The 20,721-nt window shown below is 43.8% G+C and overlaps 1 protein-coding gene across 2 annotated transcripts in view; it reads left to right on the forward strand.

Annotated features, from left to right (window-relative positions):
- The window catches only part of LOC112235639 (formin-like), a 56,071-nt gene that overhangs the window by 22,474 nt on the left and 12,876 nt on the right, over positions 1 to 20,721 (forward strand). Inside the window, exons 5-12 of one of the 2 annotated variants that reach the window (XM_042319173.1) lie at positions 6,713 to 6,854; positions 9,413 to 9,500; positions 12,563 to 12,624; positions 12,708 to 12,796; positions 15,264 to 15,393; positions 15,654 to 15,800; positions 19,169 to 19,228; positions 20,647 to 20,721. The exon at positions 20,647 to 20,721 is cut by the window's right edge and continues 46 nt beyond it. In XM_042319173.1, the coding sequence (XP_042175107.1) occupies positions 6,713 to 6,854; positions 9,413 to 9,500; positions 12,563 to 12,624; positions 12,708 to 12,796; positions 15,264 to 15,393; positions 15,654 to 15,800; positions 19,169 to 19,228; positions 20,647 to 20,721 (793 nt within the window). Of the gene's footprint in view, positions 1 to 6,712; positions 6,855 to 9,412; positions 9,501 to 12,562; positions 12,625 to 12,707; positions 12,797 to 15,263; positions 15,394 to 15,653; positions 15,801 to 19,168; positions 19,229 to 20,646 lie in introns of those variants that run through there. The other variant, XM_042319174.1, reaches the window with a different exon arrangement.

Here is a 20,721-nt window from a genome sequence, read left to right on the forward strand (position 1 = left end):
GGAGTCAATTTAAATAAATTCATTAGGCCGTAATCTATGGATATCACATGACTGGGCAGGGTTGTAGCCATGGGTGGGCCTGGGAGGGGCATAGGCCCACCCACTTGGGAGCCAGGTCCACCCACTTGGGAGCCAGGCCCAGCCAATCAGAATTACTTTTTCCCCCGCAAATGGGCTTTATTACAGACAGAAATACTCCTCAGCTTCCTCAGCTGTCTGCGTGACTGGTCTCAAACGATCCCACAGGTGAAGAATCCGGATGTGGAGGTCCTGGGCTGGCGTAGTTACATGTGGTCTGCGGTTGTGAGGCCGGTTGGACGTACTGCCAAATTCTCTAAAACAACATTCAATTCTCTGTCAACAGCTCTGGTGGACATTCCTGCATATGGAACATTTCTGGGATCTTTTATTTCAGATAATGAAACATGGGACCAACACTTTGCATGTTGTGTTTATATTTTTTTGTTCAGTGTATGAAACCATTTTACATCAGCAGTTGTCACAGCACTTTACAGTAACCTGGTCTAGATCAGATCACTTAGCCTGTTCCCAGGTCTGTTAGTGCTGTATAGTATAGCGTACTTCTATGGTTGTTTTAATGCCAAACAGACCTAGGACCAAGCTAGCAATCTTGCCCTATTTTGTTCAACCACATCTTGGTTCCTGTTAAGCCTTTTCATTCCTTGTGGAATATGGGGTCCATTGACAAATTGCTTCCATCCCAACCTTTTTCTAGGTTTGGCTCATAAGAGTCTGGTATAAACGTTTTGGGTGGCTGTACAGTAGACAATTTAGTGTTGTCTGCCAGTAATACAGCAGGCATTGATTTGTGTGTCGTCCAATCGATTGGTCTCTACTGTTGCATTTTAATCTGAAACCTTTGGAACGAACTTGTACCCACCCACAGCTCTCCATCCAGCCAATGTAGACAACTGCAAATGGTTATGTTACGAGTGTGGCTCGTGTTAAGTTGCTGTTGTTCCAACAGCCTCCCTGGACGGTTTTTCATCCGGGTGGTGATTGCACGAGAGAAAAGAAGAGAGAAGAAAAAAAGTTGAAATTGAAGAAAATTTTGGGTCTCCACACCATGTGAATGTATTTTCAACATTGTAGAACCTATTTATTTTTGTAAACTTAGATTTAAAAAAAAAAAAAATTAATAGAACATATGAACAAATGGCATGGACAAAATTGTTTTCAGATCTCTCCATAGGGTTTAGATGGGATTTGATGGGATAGATGGGATAGATGGGATCTGGACTTTGCTGTCCTGGGTGCTTTTTAATGTGTGATTGGGGTTGTTGTCCCACTGGAAGATCCACAACAGAGATAAAGTACTTGGACACTGGGTTGAACATTGCACTCCAAAAAACCTTAATAATCTGCTCCTGCTCCTGCTTCTGCAATGTTGACAATCCTATAACATTCTTTTCAATTTCAATTTATTTGTGAAGAAATAAAGGTTTATTTTCGAAAAGTGCCCGTATATCTGGCCACAACTTGTTATTCTTAATTACTATGTTTTTGATCTAGACTTATTTCTCTCTCTGTGGGAGGGAAACATATGTTTCTTCTCTTGAGAGTCAGGTCTGTCTTCGGCAGCTTTTCTCAATAGCAAGGCTACACTCACTGAGTCTGTACATAGTCAAAGATTTCCTTAATTTAGGGTTAGTCACAGGGGTCAGGTATTCTGCCAATGTGTACTCTCTGTTTATGGCCAAATAGCATTCTAGTTTGGTCTGTTTTTTTGTAAATTCTTTCTAATGTCAAGTAATTCTCTTTTTGTTTTCTCATGATTTGGTTGGGTCTAATTGGGCTGCTGTCCTGGGGATCTGTGGGGTCTGTTTGTGTTTGTGAACAGAGCCCCAGGACCAGCTTGCTTAGGGGACTTTTCTCCAGGTTCATCTCTCTGTAGGTGATGGCTTTGTTATGGAAGGTTTGGAAATTGCTTCCTTTTAGGTGGTTGTAGAATATTACGTCTCTTTTCTGGATTTTGATAATTAGCGGGTATCAGCCTAATTCTGCTCAGCATGCATTATTTTGTGTTTTACGTTGTACAGAGAGGATAGTTTTGCAGAATGCTGCATGCAGAGTCTCAATTTGGTCTTTGTCCCATTTTGTGAGTTTTGGTTGGTAAGCGGACCCCAGACCTCACAACCGTGAAGGGGAATGGGTTCAATAACTTTATTTTTAGACAGATCCTAATTGGTATGTCAAATTGTATGTTCCTTTTGATGGGATAGAAGGCCCTTCCTGCCTTGTTTCTCAGATTGTTGTTTATTTTATTTAACTAGGCAAGTCAGTTAAGAACAAATGATTATTTAACAATGACGGCCTACCCCGGCCAAAGCCAGACCAATTGTGCGCCAGCCTATGGGACTCCCAATCACAACCGGATGTGATGTAGCCTGGATTCGAACCAGGTACAGCAGTGATGCCTCTTGCCAGGAACACTATTCGTATTCCTGGCAACTGGACCTTTTTTGGAACACCATTATTTTTGTCTTAGTGAGATTTACTGTCAGGGCCCAGGTCGGACAGAATATGTGCAGAAGATCTAGGTGAAGCTGTAGGTCCTCCTTTGTTGGTGACAGAAGCACCAGATCATCAGCAATCAGTAGATATTTGACTTCAGATTTTAGTAGGGTGAGGCCGGGTGCTGCAGGCTGTTCTAGTGCCATCTCCAATTCGTTGATATATACACTACCGTTCAAAGGTTTGGGTTCACTTAGAAATGTCCTTGTTTTCCATGAAAACATACATGAAATTAGTTGCAAAATGAATAGGAAATATAGTCAAGACGTTGACAAGGTTATAAATAATGATTTTTAATTGAAATAATAATTGTGTCCTTCAAACTTTGCTTTCATCAAAAAATCCTCCATATGCAGCAATTACAGCCCTGCAGGCCTTTGGCATTCTAGTTGTCAATTTGTTGAGGTAATCTGAAGAGATTTCACCCCATGCTTCCTGAACCACCTCCCATAAATTGGATTGGCTTGATGGGCACTTCTTACGTACCATACGGTCAAGCTGCTCCCACAACAGCTCAATAGGGTTGAGATCCGGTGACTGTGCTGGCCACTCCATTATAGACAGAATACCAGCTGACTACTTCTTCCCTAAATAGTTCTTGCATAGTTTGGTGCTGTGCTTTGGGTCATTGTCCTATTGTAGGAGGAAATTGGCTCCAATTAAGCGCCGACACAGGGTATGGTATGGTGTTGCAAAATGGAGTGATGGCCTTCCTTCTTCAAGATCCCTTTTACCCTGTACAAATCTCCCACTTTATCACTACCAAAGCACCCCCAGACCAACACATTGCCTCCACCATGCTTCACAGATGGCGTCAAGCACTCCTCCAGCATCTTTTCATTTTTTCTCCATCTCACAAATGTTCTTCTTTGTGATCCGAACACCTCAAACTTAGATTAATCTGTCCATAACACTTTTTTCCATCTTCCTCTGTCCAGTGTCTGTGTTCTTTTGCCCATCTTCATCTTTTATTTTAATTGGACAGTATTTCTTTGCAACTCTGCCTAGAAGGCCAGTAACCCGGAATAGTCTCTTCACAGTTGACGTTGAGACTGGACAGAGGAACTCTGCCTAGAAGGCCAGTATCCCGGATTCGTCTCTTCATTGTTGACGTTGAGACTGGACAGAGGAACTCTGCCTAGAAGGCCAGTATCCCTGAGACGCCTCTCCACTGTTGACGTTGAGACTGGACAGAGGAACTCTGCCTAGAAGGCCAGTATCCCGGAGTCGCCTCTCTACTGTTGACGTTGAGACTGGACAGAGGAACTCTGCCTAGAAGGCCAGTATCCCGGAGTCGCCTCTCTACTGTTGACGTTGAGACTGGTGTTTTGCAGGTACTATTTAATAAAGCTGCTTGTAGAGGACTTGTGAGGCGTCTGTTTCTCAAACTAGACAATCTAATGTACTTGTCCTCTTGCTCAGTTGTGCACCGGGGCCTCCCACTCCTCTTTCTATTCAGGTTAGAGCCAGTTCACGCTGTTCTGTGAAGGGAGTAGTACACAGCGTTGTACGAGATCTTCAGTTTCTTGGCAATTTCTCACATGGAATAGTCATCATTTCTCAGAACAAGAATAGACTGAGGAGTTTCAGAAGAAAGTTTTTTTTTTTCTGGCCATTTTGAGCCTGTAATCGAACCCACAAATGCTGATGCTCCAGATACTCACCTAGTCTAAAGAAGGCAACGTTTTCCTTCTTTAATCAGAACAACAGTTTTAAGCTGTGCTAACATAATTGTAAAAGGGATTTCTAATGATCAATTAGTCTTTTAAAATGATCAACTTGGATTAGCTAACACAATGTGCCAGTGGAACACAGGAGTGATGGTTGCTGATAATGGGCCTCTGTACGCCTATGTAGATGTTTCATTAAAAAATCAGCTGTTTCCAGCTACAATAGTCATTTACAACATTAAGTGTCTACACTGTATTTTTTTATCAATTTGATGTTATTTTAATGGACAAACAAATGTGCTTTTCTTTCAAAAACAAGGCAATTTCTAAGTGACGCCAAACTTTTGAACGGTAGTGTATATTGAAGAGGGTGGGGCTTAAGCTGCATCCCTGTCTCACCCCCCCGCACGGTGGAAAGAAGTGTTTTTCTTTTGACAGTTTTAATCACATTGATTGATTGATTAATTGATTTTATAATGTTGTATGTTTTTCCCCCCAACACCACTTTCCATCAATTTGTATAGCAGACCCTCATGGCAAATTGAGTCGAAAGCTTTTGTGAAATCAACAAAGCATGAGAAGACTTTGCCTTTGTTTTGATTTGTCTGTGTGTCAATTAGGGTGCGCAGGGTGAATACATGGTCTGTTGTACGGTAATTTGGTAAAATGCCAATTTGACATTTGCTTAATGACAATGCAGAGGATTTCCCCAAGGTTGCTGTTGATGCATATCCCACAGTAGTTATTGGGGTCAAATTTGTTTCCACTTTTGTGGATTGGAGTGATCAGTCCTTGGTTCCAAATATTGGGGAAGATGCCAGAGCTGAGGATGATGTTAAAGAGTTTAACTATTGCCAATTGGAATTTGTTGTCTGTATTTTTTATAATTTCATCAACAACACAGGCCTTTTTGGGTTGGAGAGTTTGTATTTTTTCCTGTAGTTCATTCAATGAAATTGTAGAAACCAGTGGATTCTGGTCGTCTTTAATAGTTGATTCTAAGATTTTAATTTGATCATGTATATGCTTTTGCTGTTTGGTCTTTGTTATATATCCAAATAGATTGGAGAAGTGGTTTACCCATACATCTCTGTTTTGGATAGATAGCTATTCGTGTTGTTTGTTTAGTGTTTTCACATTTTCCCAGAAGTGGTTAGATTCTATAGATTCTTCAATTACATTGACCTGAATTCTGACATGCTGTTCATTCTTTTTCCGTAGTGTATTTCTGTTATGTTTTAGTGATTCACCATAGTGAATGCGTAGACTCAGGTTTTCTGTGTCTCTATGTTTTGGTTGGATAGGTTTCTCAATTTCTTTCTTAGGTTTTTGCATTCTTCATCAAACCATTTGTCATTGTTGTTCATTTTCTTAGGTTGTTTAGCTTGGAATTTCTAGATTTAATAGGGAAGCTGAGAGGTCAAATATACTGTTTAGGTTTTCTACTGCTAAGTTTACACCTTCACTATTACAGTGAAACATTTTGTCCAGGAAATTGTCTAGAATGGATTGAATTTGTTGTTGCCTAATTGTTTTTTGGTATGTTTCCACACTACTTTCCTTCCATCTATAACATTTCTTAATATTATTAAGTTCCCCTGGCTTTGATGTCTCATGATTGAGCATAGCTCTTTTCAAGTAGAGTGTGATTTTGCTGTGATCTGATAGGGGTATCAGTGGACTGGCTGACTGACGCTCTGGGTTGAGATCAGTTTATAAAGTAGCCTACTGCCAAGAGATGAGCTATAGGTGTACATACCGTAGGAGTCCCCTCAAAGTCAGATTCTTGTCCAGTTCTGGCATTTACAGTAGGTCGCCACAGACTAGTACATGGCTCTGGGGCTGGAAATTGTTAATCTCCCATTCTAGGATGGAGAAGCTGTCATTGTTAAAGTATGGGGATGCTAGTGGGGGATATAGGTATCACACATGAGGCCATTTTTCCCTGTTGAGATCATATCCATCTTAATTTCTAGCCAAATGTAAAATGTTCCTGTTTTGACTAATTTAATGGAGTGAGTTAGGTCTGCTCTATACCAAGTTAGCATACCCCCTGAGTCTCTTCCCTGTTTCACACCTGGTAGTTTGGTGGCTGTGACCACCAGATCTCTGTAACCTAGAGGTCAACCAGTGGGTCCGTCTCCTTCATACCATGTTTCTTGTAGGATGACAATGTCTGTATTTCCAATTTCTTTGATGAAGTCTGGGTACCTGCTCTTTTGGCCAAAGGCAGATGACCTCAGACCTGGTATATTCCTCTCTTTTTATCACTCCCTCTCTCTCTCTCTCTCTCTCTCTCTCTCTCTCTCTCCCTCTCTTTCTCTCTCCCTCTCTCCCTCTTTCTCTCTCTATCTCTCTCTCTCCCTCTCTTTCTCTCTCCCTCTCTTTCTTTCTCTCTATCACTCTCTCTCTCTATCGCTCTCTCCACGTCTCTCTACCACTCTCTCTCTACCACTCTCTCCACCTCTCTTTCTCTACCTCTCTCTCTCTCTCTCTCTCTTTCTCAGTAAGGACACACTGTGGAACTCTCTTGTGGAACCAGACATCATCAACACCACAGAGTTTGAAGATCTGTTCTCCAAGACCACCTTGCAGACCAAGAAAAAACCTCTGTCAGAGGCCTATGAGAAGAAAGCCAAGGCCAAGAAGGTACTGTGAGGCTCCTCTCTGATTCATTGGGGTTGGTTTAAATGTGAAAGACACATTTCAGGTGAGTGAATTCAGTTGTGCAGCTCACCAGGTTTCCGCTTTCCCTATGTAGCACAATATGGAGTGACAATGTGTCTGTTGACCTCTAGAGGGGACTGATGTCTGGATTTACAGTTGCTGAAATGTAGCCTGGAAATTCACATGGAATTCAGTTTCACTATTGTTTAATGTCTTCATTAAATTAACTATGAATTCAGTTTGGATTCCCAGGCTAGCTGAAGCTATGGTTCTAGTCCAAAATATAATGTATTCATGTTTTATTTCTGGATGCCAAAACATGTCTGTGCATTTGCTCCTCGAATGAACATGATAGTTCTTGATGTGAAGTAATTGTATAACTTTTGTTCCAGAAACCTGATCAGAAAATGCTTGTTTAAAAATGAGTTTATGAAGTCTTCATTATGTTCTATCTATAGTCAGCCATGATGAAGTCACTATGGTCATCTATCTATAGTCAGCCATGATGAAGTCTCCATGGTCTTCTATCTATAGTCAGCCATGATGAAGTCACTATGGTCATCTATCTATAGTCAGCCATGATGAAGTCTCCATGGTCATCTATCTATAGTCAGCCATGATGAAGTCACTATGGAAGTCACCATGGTCATCTATCTATAGTATAGTCAGCCATGATGAAGTCACTATGGTCATCTATCTATAGTCAGCCATGATGAAGTCACTATGGTCATCTATCTATAGTCAGCCATGATGAAGTCTCCATGGTCATCTATCTATAGTCAGCCATGATGAAGTCACCATGGTCATCTATCTATAGTCAGCCATGATGAAGTCACCATGGTCATCTATCTATAGTATAGTCAGCCATGATGAAGTCTCCATGGTCATCTATCTATAGTATAGTCAGCCATGATGAAGTCTCCATGGTCATCTATCTGAACAGTATAGTCAGCCATGATGAAGTCTCCATGGTCATCTATCTATAGTCAGCCATGATGAAGTCTCCATGGTCATCTATCTATAGTATAGTCAGCCATGATGACGTCACCATGGTCATCTATCTACAGTATAGTCAGCCATGATGAAGTCACCATGGTCATCTATCTATAGTATAGTCAGCCATGATGAAGTCTCCATGGTCATCTATCTATAGTCAGCCATGATGAAGTCACTATGGTCATCTATCTATAGTCAGCCATGATGAAGTCTCCATGGTCATCTATCTATAGTATAGTCAGCCATGATGAAGTCACCATGGTCATCTATCCATAGTCAGCCATGATGAAGTCTCCATGGTCATCTATCTATAGTATGGTCATCCATGATGATGAAGATGGAGAGCCATGATGAGAGTCATCTATCTATAGTCAGCCATGAGAAGATGGAGAGTCAGCCATGATGAAGTCTCCATGGTCATCTATCTATAGTCAGCCATGATGAGTCACCATGGAGTATAGTCAGATGATGAAGTCTCCATGGTCATCTATCTATAGTCAGCCATGATGAAGTCACCAGAGTATAGTCAGATGAGAAGTCTCCATGGTCATCTATCTATAGTATAGTCAGCCATGATGAAGAGAGAGAGAGAGAGGAGGTGGAGAGAGAGTCAGATGAGAGATGGGTAGAGAGAGAGAGAGAGAGAGAGAGAGGAGAGAGAGAGAGAGAGAGAGAGAGAGAGAGAGAGAGAGAGAGAGAGAGAGAGGAGGAGAGAGAGAGAGAGAGAGAGAGAGAAAGAGAGAGGAGAGAGAGAGAGAGAGAGAGAGAGAGAGAGAGAGAGAGAGAGAGAGAGAGAGAGAGAGAGAGTGAGAGAGAGAGAGAGAGAGAGAGAGAGAGAGAGAGAGAGAGAGAGAGAGAGAGAGAGAGAGAGAGAGAGAGAGAGAGGGGGAGGTGAGAGAGAGAGGAGGTGGAGAGAGAGGAGAGAGAGAGAGAGAGAGAGGAGAGGGGGGAGGTGGAGAGAGAGAGAGAGAGAGAGAGAGAGAGGAGGTGGAGAGACAGGAGAGAGAGAGAGAGAGAGAGGGGAGGTGGAGAGACAGAGAGAGAGAGAGAGAGAGAGAGAGAGAGGTGGAGAGAGGGAGAGATAGAAAGAGAGAGGAGGTGGAGAGAGAGGAGAGAGAGAGAGAGAGAGAGTAAGGGGGAGACTAGAGAAAGCAAGGGGTGGAGGGAGGGGGAGACAAGAGAAAGATAGAAAGAGAGAGGAGGTGGAGAGAGGAGGGGGAGAGAGAGAGAGAGAGAGAGAGAGAGAGAGAGAGAGAGAGGAAGGGGGAGACAAGAGAAAGGGAGAAATACAGAGGGGGTTGAGGGAGAGGAGAGAGAGGCTCTGGTCTCCATCAGGGAGTGAGAGAGAAAGAGAGGGGGTGGAGATAGAGGAGAGAGAGAAAGGAGAGAGAGAGGAGAAAGAGAGAGAGGCTCTGGTCTCCATTAATGATCAACCCCTTCATTAGTCTTCCATTAGTCCACCTCCCTTCCTCTTACCTAATCTGATGGTCAGTTGAGCTCTACTGCTGTCATGGTGACAGTGTTGTCCTCTTCTCCCTGGTCAGGTCATCAAGCTGCTGGATGGGAAGCGTTCCCAGGCTGTAGGGATACTCATCTCTAGTCTGCACCTGGAGATGAATGACATACAGCAAGGTGAGTGGCATTATCAAGCCCTTGATTAGGTGAATCAGGTGAGCTTTTCAGGTTTACAGCAACATTGTGACATGTCTGGCGTCCCTGAGGTGAGGTTTGAAAACCCTGGCATGTACTATGTACCTAAAATCATCTCTGAGAAGAAGGGTGCATAGTCTCTCCACCCTCTTTTTTAAAAACGTAATTTTAGAGATTCTATAGAGGCCTTTATCCAAAACTATTACATAAATAGTAGCTACATGTCTATGTGGCACATGTAGGATGCGAACCCACAACTTAATCTAAGATGACACAAGTAGCAGTTTACACATACAGAATATTCAATATGTGTGGTCTGTGTAGGACTCAAACCCACACTCAAGCACTAGTCTATGTTCCAACCAAGTGAGTCATCTGAACCACAACTTAAAGTCTGACTCTGGACCCCTCTACCCTGTATCTGACTTCAAACAGACAGACAGACAGACAGACAGACAGACAGACAGACAGACAGACAGACAGACAGGGCCTAACTCCAACCACCACCAAATCTCCATTCAGCTGTACTGTAATACTGTCATATCTGATCTAGTCAGACCAAGTGAAACATCAGGATAAACAGCGCATTCGGAAAGTTTTCAGACCCCTTGACATTGTCCACATTTTGTTACATTACAGCTTTGGTCTAAAATTAATTAAATAAATGTTTTTCCACATCAATATACAGACAATACCCCATAATGACAAAGCGAACAGTTTTTAATATTTATTTAAACAGAAATACCATATTTACATAACTATTCAGACATTTGTTAAAAGACTCGAAATTGAGCTCAGGTGCATCCTGCATTGATCATACTTGAGATGTTTCTATAACTTAATTGTTGTGAATTCAATTGATTGGACAGGATTTGGAAAATCACACACCTGTCTATGTAATGTCCCACAGTTGACAGTGCTTGTCAGAGCATAAACCAAGCCATGAGGTCAGAGGAATTGTCCGTAGAGATCCGAGACAGGAATTTCGGGAAGGGTACCAAAAATGTCTGCAGCATTGAAGGTCCCCAAGAACACAATGGCCTCCATCTTTCTAAAATGGAAGAAGTTTGGAACCACCAAGACTCTTCCTAGACCTGGCCACCTGGCCAAACTGAGCAATCGGGGGAGAAGGGCCATGCTCAGGGAGGTGATAAAGAACCCAATGGTCACTCTGACAGAGCTCCAGAGTTCCTCTTTGGCGATGGGAGAATATTCCAGAAGGACGACCATCTCTGCAGCACTACACCAATCAGGACTTTATGGTAGAATGGCTAGATGGAAGCCACTACTCAGGAAAAGGCACATGACAGCCTGCTTGGAGTTTGCCAAAAAGGCACCTAAAGGACTCAGATCGTGAGAAACAAGATTCTCTGGTCTGATGAAACCAAGATTGCAGTCTTTGGCCTGAATGCCAAGCTTGTCTGGAGGTAACCTGGCACCATCCCTACGGTGAACCATGGTGGTGGCAGCATCATGCTGTGGGGACGTTTTTCAGTGGCAGGGACTGGGAGACTAGTCAGGATCGAGGGAAAGATGAACGGAGAAAAGTACAGAGAGATCCTTGATGAAAACCTGCTCCAGAGCGCTCTGGACCTCAGACTGGGGCGAAGGTTCACCTTCCAACAGGACAACAACCATAATCACACAGCCAAGACAACAAGACAATACAAGAGTGGCTTCGGGACCCTGAATGTCCTTGAGTGACCCAGCCAGTCCAGACTTGAACCCGATCGAATATCTCTGGAGAAACCTGAAAATAACAGTGCAGTGAAGCTCCCCATCCAGACAGAGCTTCAGGGAATCTGCAGAGAAAAATGGGAGAAACTACCCAAATTCAGGTGTGCCAAGCTTGTAGCGTCATACCCAAGAAGACTCGAGGCTGTAATTGCTGCCAAAGGTGCTTCAACAAAGTACTGAGTAAAGTGTCTGAATACTGACGTAAATGTGATATTTCAGTTTTTTATTTTGAATACATTTGCAAAAAGTGTTAAAAACCTGTTTTTGCTTTTTCATTATGGGGTATTATGATGTCATTATGGGGTATTATGATGTCATTATGGGGTATTATGATGTCATTATGGGGTATTGTGTATAGATAGATGAGAGGGAAAAAAAACATTTAATCCATTTTAGAATATGGCTGTAACGTAACAAAATGTGGAACAAGTCAAGAGGTCTGAATACTTCCCAAATGCACTGAAGTGCACTGCTTTTGACCCTGGCCAGGCAGTGCACACTATATAGGGAATAGTGTGCCATTTGGAACAGATTCTGAGTTACCATTTGAATTGGGAAAGACAGTACCTTAAGGGGAAGGAATCTACACTGTGGGTCTCTTTGGTTTCTGTGGCAGGGAGCAATTAGTTTCCCAGAAGTGGAGAGTTTTAGATTTGGTGTTTGTGTGTGTGTGTGTGTGTGTGTGTGTGTGTGTGTGTGTGTGTGTGTGTGTGTGTGTGTGTGTGTGTGCGCACGCGCCCGCATCTGGACCTCACACACCTCTCACCAGCCCAACATTGATCATGTGGAGACAGACCTTGTCCACTGGGATATCATAGATATATCGGTTTCAGCAGCAACTTTAAGAACAGGGAAACATCCATGTTCTGTTGAAATGTTTAATCGGATCCAGTCATGTTGGATTTCAGCTCTGTGAAAGTACACCTTTGGGAATCGTGTAGGAGAGTTGGCTTCAGTTTTTTGTGCGAAAAAAATCTTACAATTACACCTACAGCCTCCCGCCAGTCGTAGAAATACCCTTATGTGACCCCACAGGCCGGTAGAGATGCAATTCACTGTATACTGTGTATCCATCCATGCACTACCTTCGCTCATGACTCAATTGGGGCGGCAGTGTAGCCTAGTGGTTAGAGCATTGGATTAGTAACCAAAAGGTTGCAAGTTCAAATCCCCAAGCTGACAAGGTACAAAATCTGTTGTTCATTCCTTGAACAGGCAGTTAACCCACTGTTCCTAGGCTGTCATTGAAAATAAGAATTTTTTCTTAACTGACTTGCCTAGTAAAAAGAACCTGTTTACTCCTGTAGCTGTGCTGATGGTGGACAACTCCATCGTGGACATGGAAACCATCCAGGCCTTATATGAAAATGTGAGTACCACTCTTGTCTTGTCCTTTTTTTTTGCCTTTTGAGCTCTCTTCAGTTTGTTAAGTGTTGTTTGATGCCCTACCAGAGAGCCCAGCCCGATGAGCTGGCGCAGATAACGAGACACTACCACACTTCAGAGGAGGAACTGATCAAGTTGCTGGACAAACCTGAACAGTGAGTGTTCTCCTTTCCCTTCTCATCACCTTTTTAACTTTCTGTGGAGGGTGATAGCTGGGGAAAACCTTGTGAGTAGCTCCACCTCAAGACACCATCTCCACCTCAAAGCACCATCTCCACCTCAAAGCACAATCTCCACGTCAAGACACCATTTCCACGTCAAGACACCATCTCCACCTCAAAGCACCATCTCCACCTCAAAGCACCATCTCCACCTCAAAGCACCATCTCCACATCAAGGCACCATCTCCACCTCAAGGCACCTTCTCCACCTCAAGGAACCATTTCCACATCAAGGTACCATCTCCACCTCAAAGCATCATCTCCACGTCAAGGCACCATCTCCACGTCAAGGCACCATCTCCCACCACAAATAACATTTGATTTGATTGTAAGTGTATGCATTGGAACAAAACGGTAAAGTAGGAAGTAAAAGTAGGAAGTGTACCAATCAATATGTGCTGTGATTTGTTGGTTAAACTCAACTGACATTCCAAAATATACATTTAATTTCATGAGCCACATCAGTTGGCATCATTTGAATGAAAATTTTATTTGACCATGAAAATAATTGCCACACAGTACCAGGCAGCATAGACGGCACAACGGTTCACCAACAAAAAAATCATAATTAAAGCATTCTATGCATCCTTGCATTTGCAGAATTACTGCATGTAAGATATACCACATGATCAAAAGTATGTGGACACCTAATCGTCAAACATCTCATTCGAAAATTATTGGTATTAATATGGAGTTGGTCCCCTTCTTTGCTGCTATAACAGCCTCCACTTATCAGTGAAGGCTTTCCACTAGATGTTGGTTGCTTGGCATTGCGCATGGTGATCTTAGGCTCGTGTGCAGCTGCTCGGCCATGGAAACCCTTTTCATGAAGCTCCAGACGAACAGTTCTTGTGTGCTCGATTTTATTCACCCGTCAGCAACGGATGTGGCTGAAATAGCCGAATCCACTAATTTGAAGGGGTGTCCACATACTTTTGTGTATATATAGTGTAGCTTACTATTCCTAATGTGATGAACAGATTGGATAGTCATAAATTAGGCTAATAAAATATCTAATTTACTGTTCAATGCAGCACCTGGTGACGTAGAGTAGGTCTAAGCTATATCACATATGTTTCTTCTCCTTTCTTTGCATGGGAAAAATGTGCCCTTTTTCTAAACACATTTCATGCAATTCTTCTGTAGTTGATATGACTGGAGACAATAGTGGAATCATTTGACAGGGTAGCCTACTCAGGGTAGCCTACTCTGGGTAGACTACTCTGGGTAGCCTACTCTGGGTAGCCTACTCTGCTGACACTGACCCACAGATCAATAGAAAGGATGTTGTCGGATCCATATAATTAGTATATGGGGTGGCGGGGTGGCCTAGTGGTTAGAGCGTTGGACTAGGAACTGGAAGGTTGCAAGTTCAAATCCCACTTGTGTAGTTAAATAAAGGTCAAATAAATACATATGTGAAGGGGAGACACAAATACAAATTGATGTCCATCTCACCTGGAGGAGAATATTATTATCCAAAAACAAATCTTCAAGGGGCACTGAGCCAACAATGATGAAGACAGTGAAGATGTCCACTCACCAGGGATATGGCTGGTGCCAATAAGACAGTGAAGATGTCCACTCACCAGGGATATGGCTGGTGCCAATAAGACAGTGAAGATGTCCACTCACCAGGGATATGGCTGGTGCCAATAAGACAGTGAAGATGTCCACTCACCAGGGATATGGCTGGTGCCAATAAGACAGTGAAGATGTCCACTCACCAGGGATATGGCTGGTGCTCTCTGCTGGTGCCAGTAAGTCAGGCTACTGTTCATTAAGTTGAGAATGTTGACAAGTTAAATACAGATTGAAGTCCTTTCATTGTCATCTCTTTACAGCAGGAGCCATTTGCTTTCCCAACTATGTTTTCCCGCGATTGTATTTTAAAATATTGCGATATGCCTGGCTGGGCTTCTCTACTTTTCAGTGACTCAACAATCATCTATTTGGTATTTGCCATTCGCGGTCCAAATTGCCAGTCCTTCAGACTAAGTGATATAACACAATAAACAGCTTAGCTGTTTCTTTATTAAAGAAGCTAATGATCCGGTGTAGTAGCCTATTTTGAATGATTGTATTTATTTCTGTATAGGGTATTTAAGCTCTATAATTTTGGCAAATATAATTCAATTTACTTTAGGGGAAGCTTAGCTTAAACGGTTATGATGGTTATTTTATTTTCAAGACGGTCTTCATCTGTAACCGTCGGTTATACGGTAATTCTACATCCGTAACCAACGGTTATACGGTAATTCTTCATCCGTAACCGTCGGTTATACGGTAATTCTACATCCGTAACCGTCGGTTATACGGTAATTCTTCATCCGTAACCGTCGGTTAAACTCGAATGTAACTTCCATCATGTCTTCTTCCTGTCTCCCTGTGTTGTCTCTAGGTTCCTCTATGAGTTATCTCAGATACCAGACTTCCCAGGCAGAGCTTCATGTATCATCTTCCAGTCTGTCTTCATAGACGCCATCGCCTCCATACAGCGGAAGGTTGACATCGTCTCTCGCGTCTGCAAGGTAGTTCCAAGATAATAAGGAATATTAAGAGATTCCCGATTCCCTACCAGATGAATTGAGGAGCTTCCTGTGCTCATTTAAACACACATTCAAGCCTATGTGTCAGGCCTCATTTCCATGGTCTATTTCGGTGGCTCGGTAACAGAGTAACCACAGGAAGCGTGTGTACTGTACACCACATTGTTCAAAAGAATCTGTAGTGTTCTGAAGTGCAGTCAAAAGTCTCTAAGTTAACAGGAGTTTGGTATCTCTGAATGTAGGATCTGTTGGAGACCTCCAGTGTGAGGGAAGTAATGGGTCTGGTTCTAGCTCTGGGGAACCACATGAACGGGGGCAACAGGACCAGAGGACAGGCTGACGGCTTCGGGCTGGAGATCCTGCCCAAACTGAAAGACGTCAAGAGCAGGGTAATGAAGTCTCAACTCTACAGTATTGTAGTGACTTTAGTATCATTCCTAACAACCTCATGTAAAAAGGTTCAAACCCCTTGGTGTAATGGCTAAAGTGTTGGACTGACAATCATAATCACAGAATGGTGTACAATCAGATTAGTGTACATTGTAACCCCAGTATACACACATACCAAGGCTGAATTATTAGTTTGTCTTGTACACATTCACAGCTAAATGCTGTTCCTCTCCAGTACCATCCAATAGCATCATTTTTAATTTTCCCTTTATTTAACTAGGCAAGTCAGTTAAGAACAAATTCTTATTTACAATGACGGCATAGGAACAGTGGGTTAACTGTCTTGTTCAGGGGCAGAAGGACAGATATTTTCCTTTGTCAGCTCAGGGATTTGATCTAGCAAACTTTCATTTACTGGCCCAACGCTCTAACCACTAGGCTACCCGCTCTAACCAGTAGGCTACCTGCTCTAACCACTAGACGATCTGCTCTAACCACTAGGCTATCTACTCTAACCACTAGGCTACCTAACCACTAGGCTACCTGCTCTAACCACTAGGCTACTTACTCTAACCACTAGGCTTCCTGATCTAACTACTAGGCTTCCTGCTCTAACCACTAGGCTACCTGCTCTAATCACTAGGCTACCTGCTCTAACCACTAGGCTACCTGCCTTAACCACTAGGCTACCTCTTCTAACCACTAGGCTACCTCTTCTAACCACTAGGCTACCTGCTCTAACCACTAGGCTGACTAACCACTAGGCTACCTGCTCTAACCACTAGGCTACCTACTCTAACCACTAGCCTACCTGCTCTAACCACTAGGCTACCTTCTCTAACCACTAGGCTACCTAACCACTAGGCTACCTGCTCTAACCACTAGGCTTCCTACTCTAACCACTAGGCTACCTGCTCTAACCACTAGGCTACCTGCTCTAACCACTAGGCTACCTGCCCTAACCACTAGACTACCTGCTCTAACCACTAGGCTACCTGCTCTAACCACTAGGCTACCTACTCTAACCACTAGGCTACCTAACCACTAGGCTACCTGCTCTAACCACTAGGCTACCTAACCACTAGGCTACCTGCCCTAACCACTAGACTACCTGCTCTAACCACTAGGCTACCTGCTCTAACCACTAGGCTACCTGCTCTAACCACTAGCCTACCTGCCTTTAACCACTAGGCTACCTGCTCTAACCACTAGGCTACTTGCTCTAACCACTAGGCTACCTGCTCTAACCACTAGGCTACCTGCTCTAACCACTAGGCTACCTACTCTAACCACTAGGCTACCTAACCACTAGGCTACCTGCTCTAACCACTAGGCTACCTGCTCTAACCACTAGGCTACCTGCTCTAACCACTAGACTACCTGCTCTAACCACTAGGCTACCTGCTCTAACCACTAGACTACCTGCTCTAACCACTAGGCTTCCTGCTTTAACCACTAGGCTACCTGCTCTAACCACTAGGCTACCTGCTCTAACCACTAGGCTACCTGCTCTAACCACTAGGCTACCTAACCACTAGACTACCTGCTCTAACCACTAGGCTACCTGCTCTAACCACTAGGCTACCTGCTCTAACCACTAGGCTACCTGCTTTAACCACTAGGCTACCTGCTCTAACCACTAGGCTACCTGCTCTAACCACTAGGGTACCTGCTCTAACCACTAGGCTACCTAACCACTAGGCTACCTGCTCTAACCACTAGGCTACCTGCTCTAACCACTAGTCTACCTGCTCTAACCACTAGGCTACCTGCTCTAACCACTAGGCTACCTGCTCTAACCACTAGGCTACCTGCTCTAACCACTAGGCTACCTGCTCTAACCACTAGGCTACCTGCTCTAACCACTAGGCTACCTGCCTCTAAACCACTAGGCTACCTTCTCTAACCACTAGGCTATCTAACCACTAGGCTACCTGCTCTAACCACTAGGCTACCTGCTCTAACCACTAGGCTACCTGCCCTAACCACTAGACTACCTGCTCTAACCACTAGGCTACCTGCTCTAACCACTAGTCTACCTGCTTTAACCACTAGGCTACCTGCTCTAACCACTAGGCTACCTGCTCTAACCACTAGGCTACCTGCTCTAACCACTAGGCTACCTGCTCTAACCACTAGGCTACCTACTCTAACCACTAGGCTACCTAACCACTAGGCTACCTGCTCTAACCACTAGGCTACCTGCTCTAACCACTAGGCTACCTGCTCTAACCACTAGGCTACCTGCTCTAACCACTAGACTACCTGCTCTAACCACTAGGCTACCTGCTCTAACCACTAGACTACCTGCTCTAACCACTAGGTTTCCTGCTCTAACCACTAGGCTACCTAACCACTAGACTACCTGCTCTAACCACTAGGCTACCTGCTCTAATCACTAGGCTACCTGCTCTAACCACTAGGCTACCTAACCACTAGACTACTTGCTCTAACCACTAGGCTACCTGATCTACCCACTAGGCTACCTGCTCTAACCACTAGGCTACCTAACCACTAGGCTACCTGCTCTAACCACTAGGCTACATGCTCTAACCACTAGTCTACCTGCTCTAACCACTAGGCTACCTGCTCTAACCACTAGGCTACCTACTCTAACCACTAGGCTACCTGCTCTAACCACTAGGCTACCTGCTCTAACCACTAGGCTACCTGCTCTAACCACTAGGCTACCTGCTCTAACCACTAGGCTACCTACTCTAACCACTAGGCTACCTAACCACTAGGCTACCTGCTCTAACCACTAGGCTACCTAACCACTAGGCTACCTGCTCTAACCACTAGGCTACCTGCTCTAACCACTAGACTACCTGCTCTAACCACTAGGCTACCTGCTCTAACCACTAAGCTACCTGCTCTAACCACTAGGCTACCTGCTCTAACCACTAGGCTACCTAACCACTAGACTACCTGCTCTAACCACTAGGCTACCTGCTCTAACCACTAGGCTACCTGCTCTAACCACTAACCACCACTAGGCTACCTGCTCTAACCACTAACCTGCTCTAACCACTAGGGCTACCCTGCTACCTAACCACTAGGCTACCTGCTCTAACCACTAGGCTACCTGCTCTAACCACTAGGCTACCTAACCACTAGGCTACCTGCTCTAACCACTAGGCTACCTGCTCTAACCACTAGGCTACCTACTCTAACCACTAGGCTACCTGCTCTAACCACTAGGCTACCTGCTCTAACCACTAGGCTACCTGCTCTAACCACTAGGCTTCCTGAGGCAGAAGACAGACACATGTGGAGTTTGTTTGCAGTGATCTTTCCTTTGATTATGTGCATTGTGTTTTTTAACCTTCTGCTTGATGTCGTTCTGATGTGTCTTTGCTCGTTTCAGGACAATCGAATCAGTCTGGTCGACTACGTGGTATCATACTATCTCCGCAATCTGGATGAGGTAATGTCACTTTATTGTGATGAATGTTTTTACACAAAGTTGGTCTATGGTGGTTTGGTTTGTCTATGGTGGTTTGGTTGATCTATGGTGGTTTGGTTGATCTATGGTGGTTTGGTTGGTCTATGGTGGTTTGGTTGATCTATGGTGGTTTGGTTGATCTATGGTGGTTTGGTTGATCTGTGGTGGTTTGGTTGGTCTATGGTGGTTTGGTTGATCTATGGTGGTTTGGTTGGTCTATGGTGGTTTGGTTGGTCTATGGTGGTTTGATCTATGGTGGTTTGGTCTATGGTGGTTTGGTTGGTCTATGGTGGTTTGGTTGGTCTATGGTGGTTTGGTTGATCTATGGTGGTTTGGTTGATCTATGGTGGTTTGGTTGGTCTATGGTGGTTTGGTTGATCTATGGTGGTTTGGTTGGTCTATGGTGGTTTGGTTGGTCTATGGTGGTTTGGTTGATCTATGGTGGTTTGGTTGGTCTATGGTGGTTTGGTTGATCTATGGTGGTTTGGTTGATCTATGGTGGTTTGGTTGATCTATGGTGGTTTGGTTGGTCTATGGTGGTTTGGTTGGTCTATGGTGGTTTGGTTGATCTATGGTGGTTTGGTAGATCTATGGTGGTTTGGTTGGTCTATGGTGGTTTGGTTGATCTATGGTGGTTTGGTAGATCTATGGTGGTTTGGTTGATCTATCTATGGTGGTTTGGTTGATCTATGGTGGTTTGGTTGATCTATGGTGGTTTGGTTGGTCTATGGTGGTTTGGTTGATCTATGGTGGTTTGTTGGTCTATGGTGGTTTGGTTGGTCTATGGTGGTTTGGGTCTAGATCTATGGTGGTTTGGTTGGTCTATGGTGGTTTGGTTGATCTATGGTGGTTTGGTTGATCTATGGTGGTTTGGTTGATCTATGGTGGTTTGGTTGATCTATGGTGGTTTGGTTGGTCTATGGTGGTTTTTGGTCTAGTCTATGGTGGTTTGGATCTTTGGTTTGGTCTATGGTGGTTTGGTTGATCTATGGTGGTTTTTGGTAGATCTATGGTGGTTTGGTTGGTCTATGGTGGTTTGGTTGATCTATGGTGGTTTGGTAGATCTGGTTTGGTGGTCTTTGGTTGGTCTATGGTGGTTTGGTGGTTTGGTTTGGTCTATGGTGGTTTGGTTGATCTATGGTGGTTTGGTTGATCTATGGTGGTTTGGTTGATCTATGGTGGTTTGGTTGGTCTATGGTGGTTTGGTTGGTCTATGGTGGTTTGGTTGATCTATGGTGGTTTGGTAGATTTCTGGTCATTCTGGATTAGCTTTTTGCTTCCATTCTAGAATGTTGATCAACATTGTTATTGCTGTTGTTGTTGGTGATGTTGTTGTTGTTGTCATCACTGGATATTGTTGTTGATGTTGTCACTCTGATGTTGTTGTTGTTTCCCTCCAGAATGCTGGGACAGAGAGAAGTGTGTTCCCTCTCCCCGAGCCTCGGGATGTGTTCCTGTCAGCCCAGGTCAAGTTT

The sequence above is a fragment of the Oncorhynchus tshawytscha genome, unplaced genomic scaffold, assembly GCF_018296145.1.
Source record: "Oncorhynchus tshawytscha isolate Ot180627B unplaced genomic scaffold, Otsh_v2.0 Un_contig_388_pilon_pilon, whole genome shotgun sequence".
In the NCBI taxonomy this organism is placed as follows: Eukaryota; Metazoa; Chordata; class Actinopteri; order Salmoniformes; family Salmonidae; genus Oncorhynchus; species Oncorhynchus tshawytscha.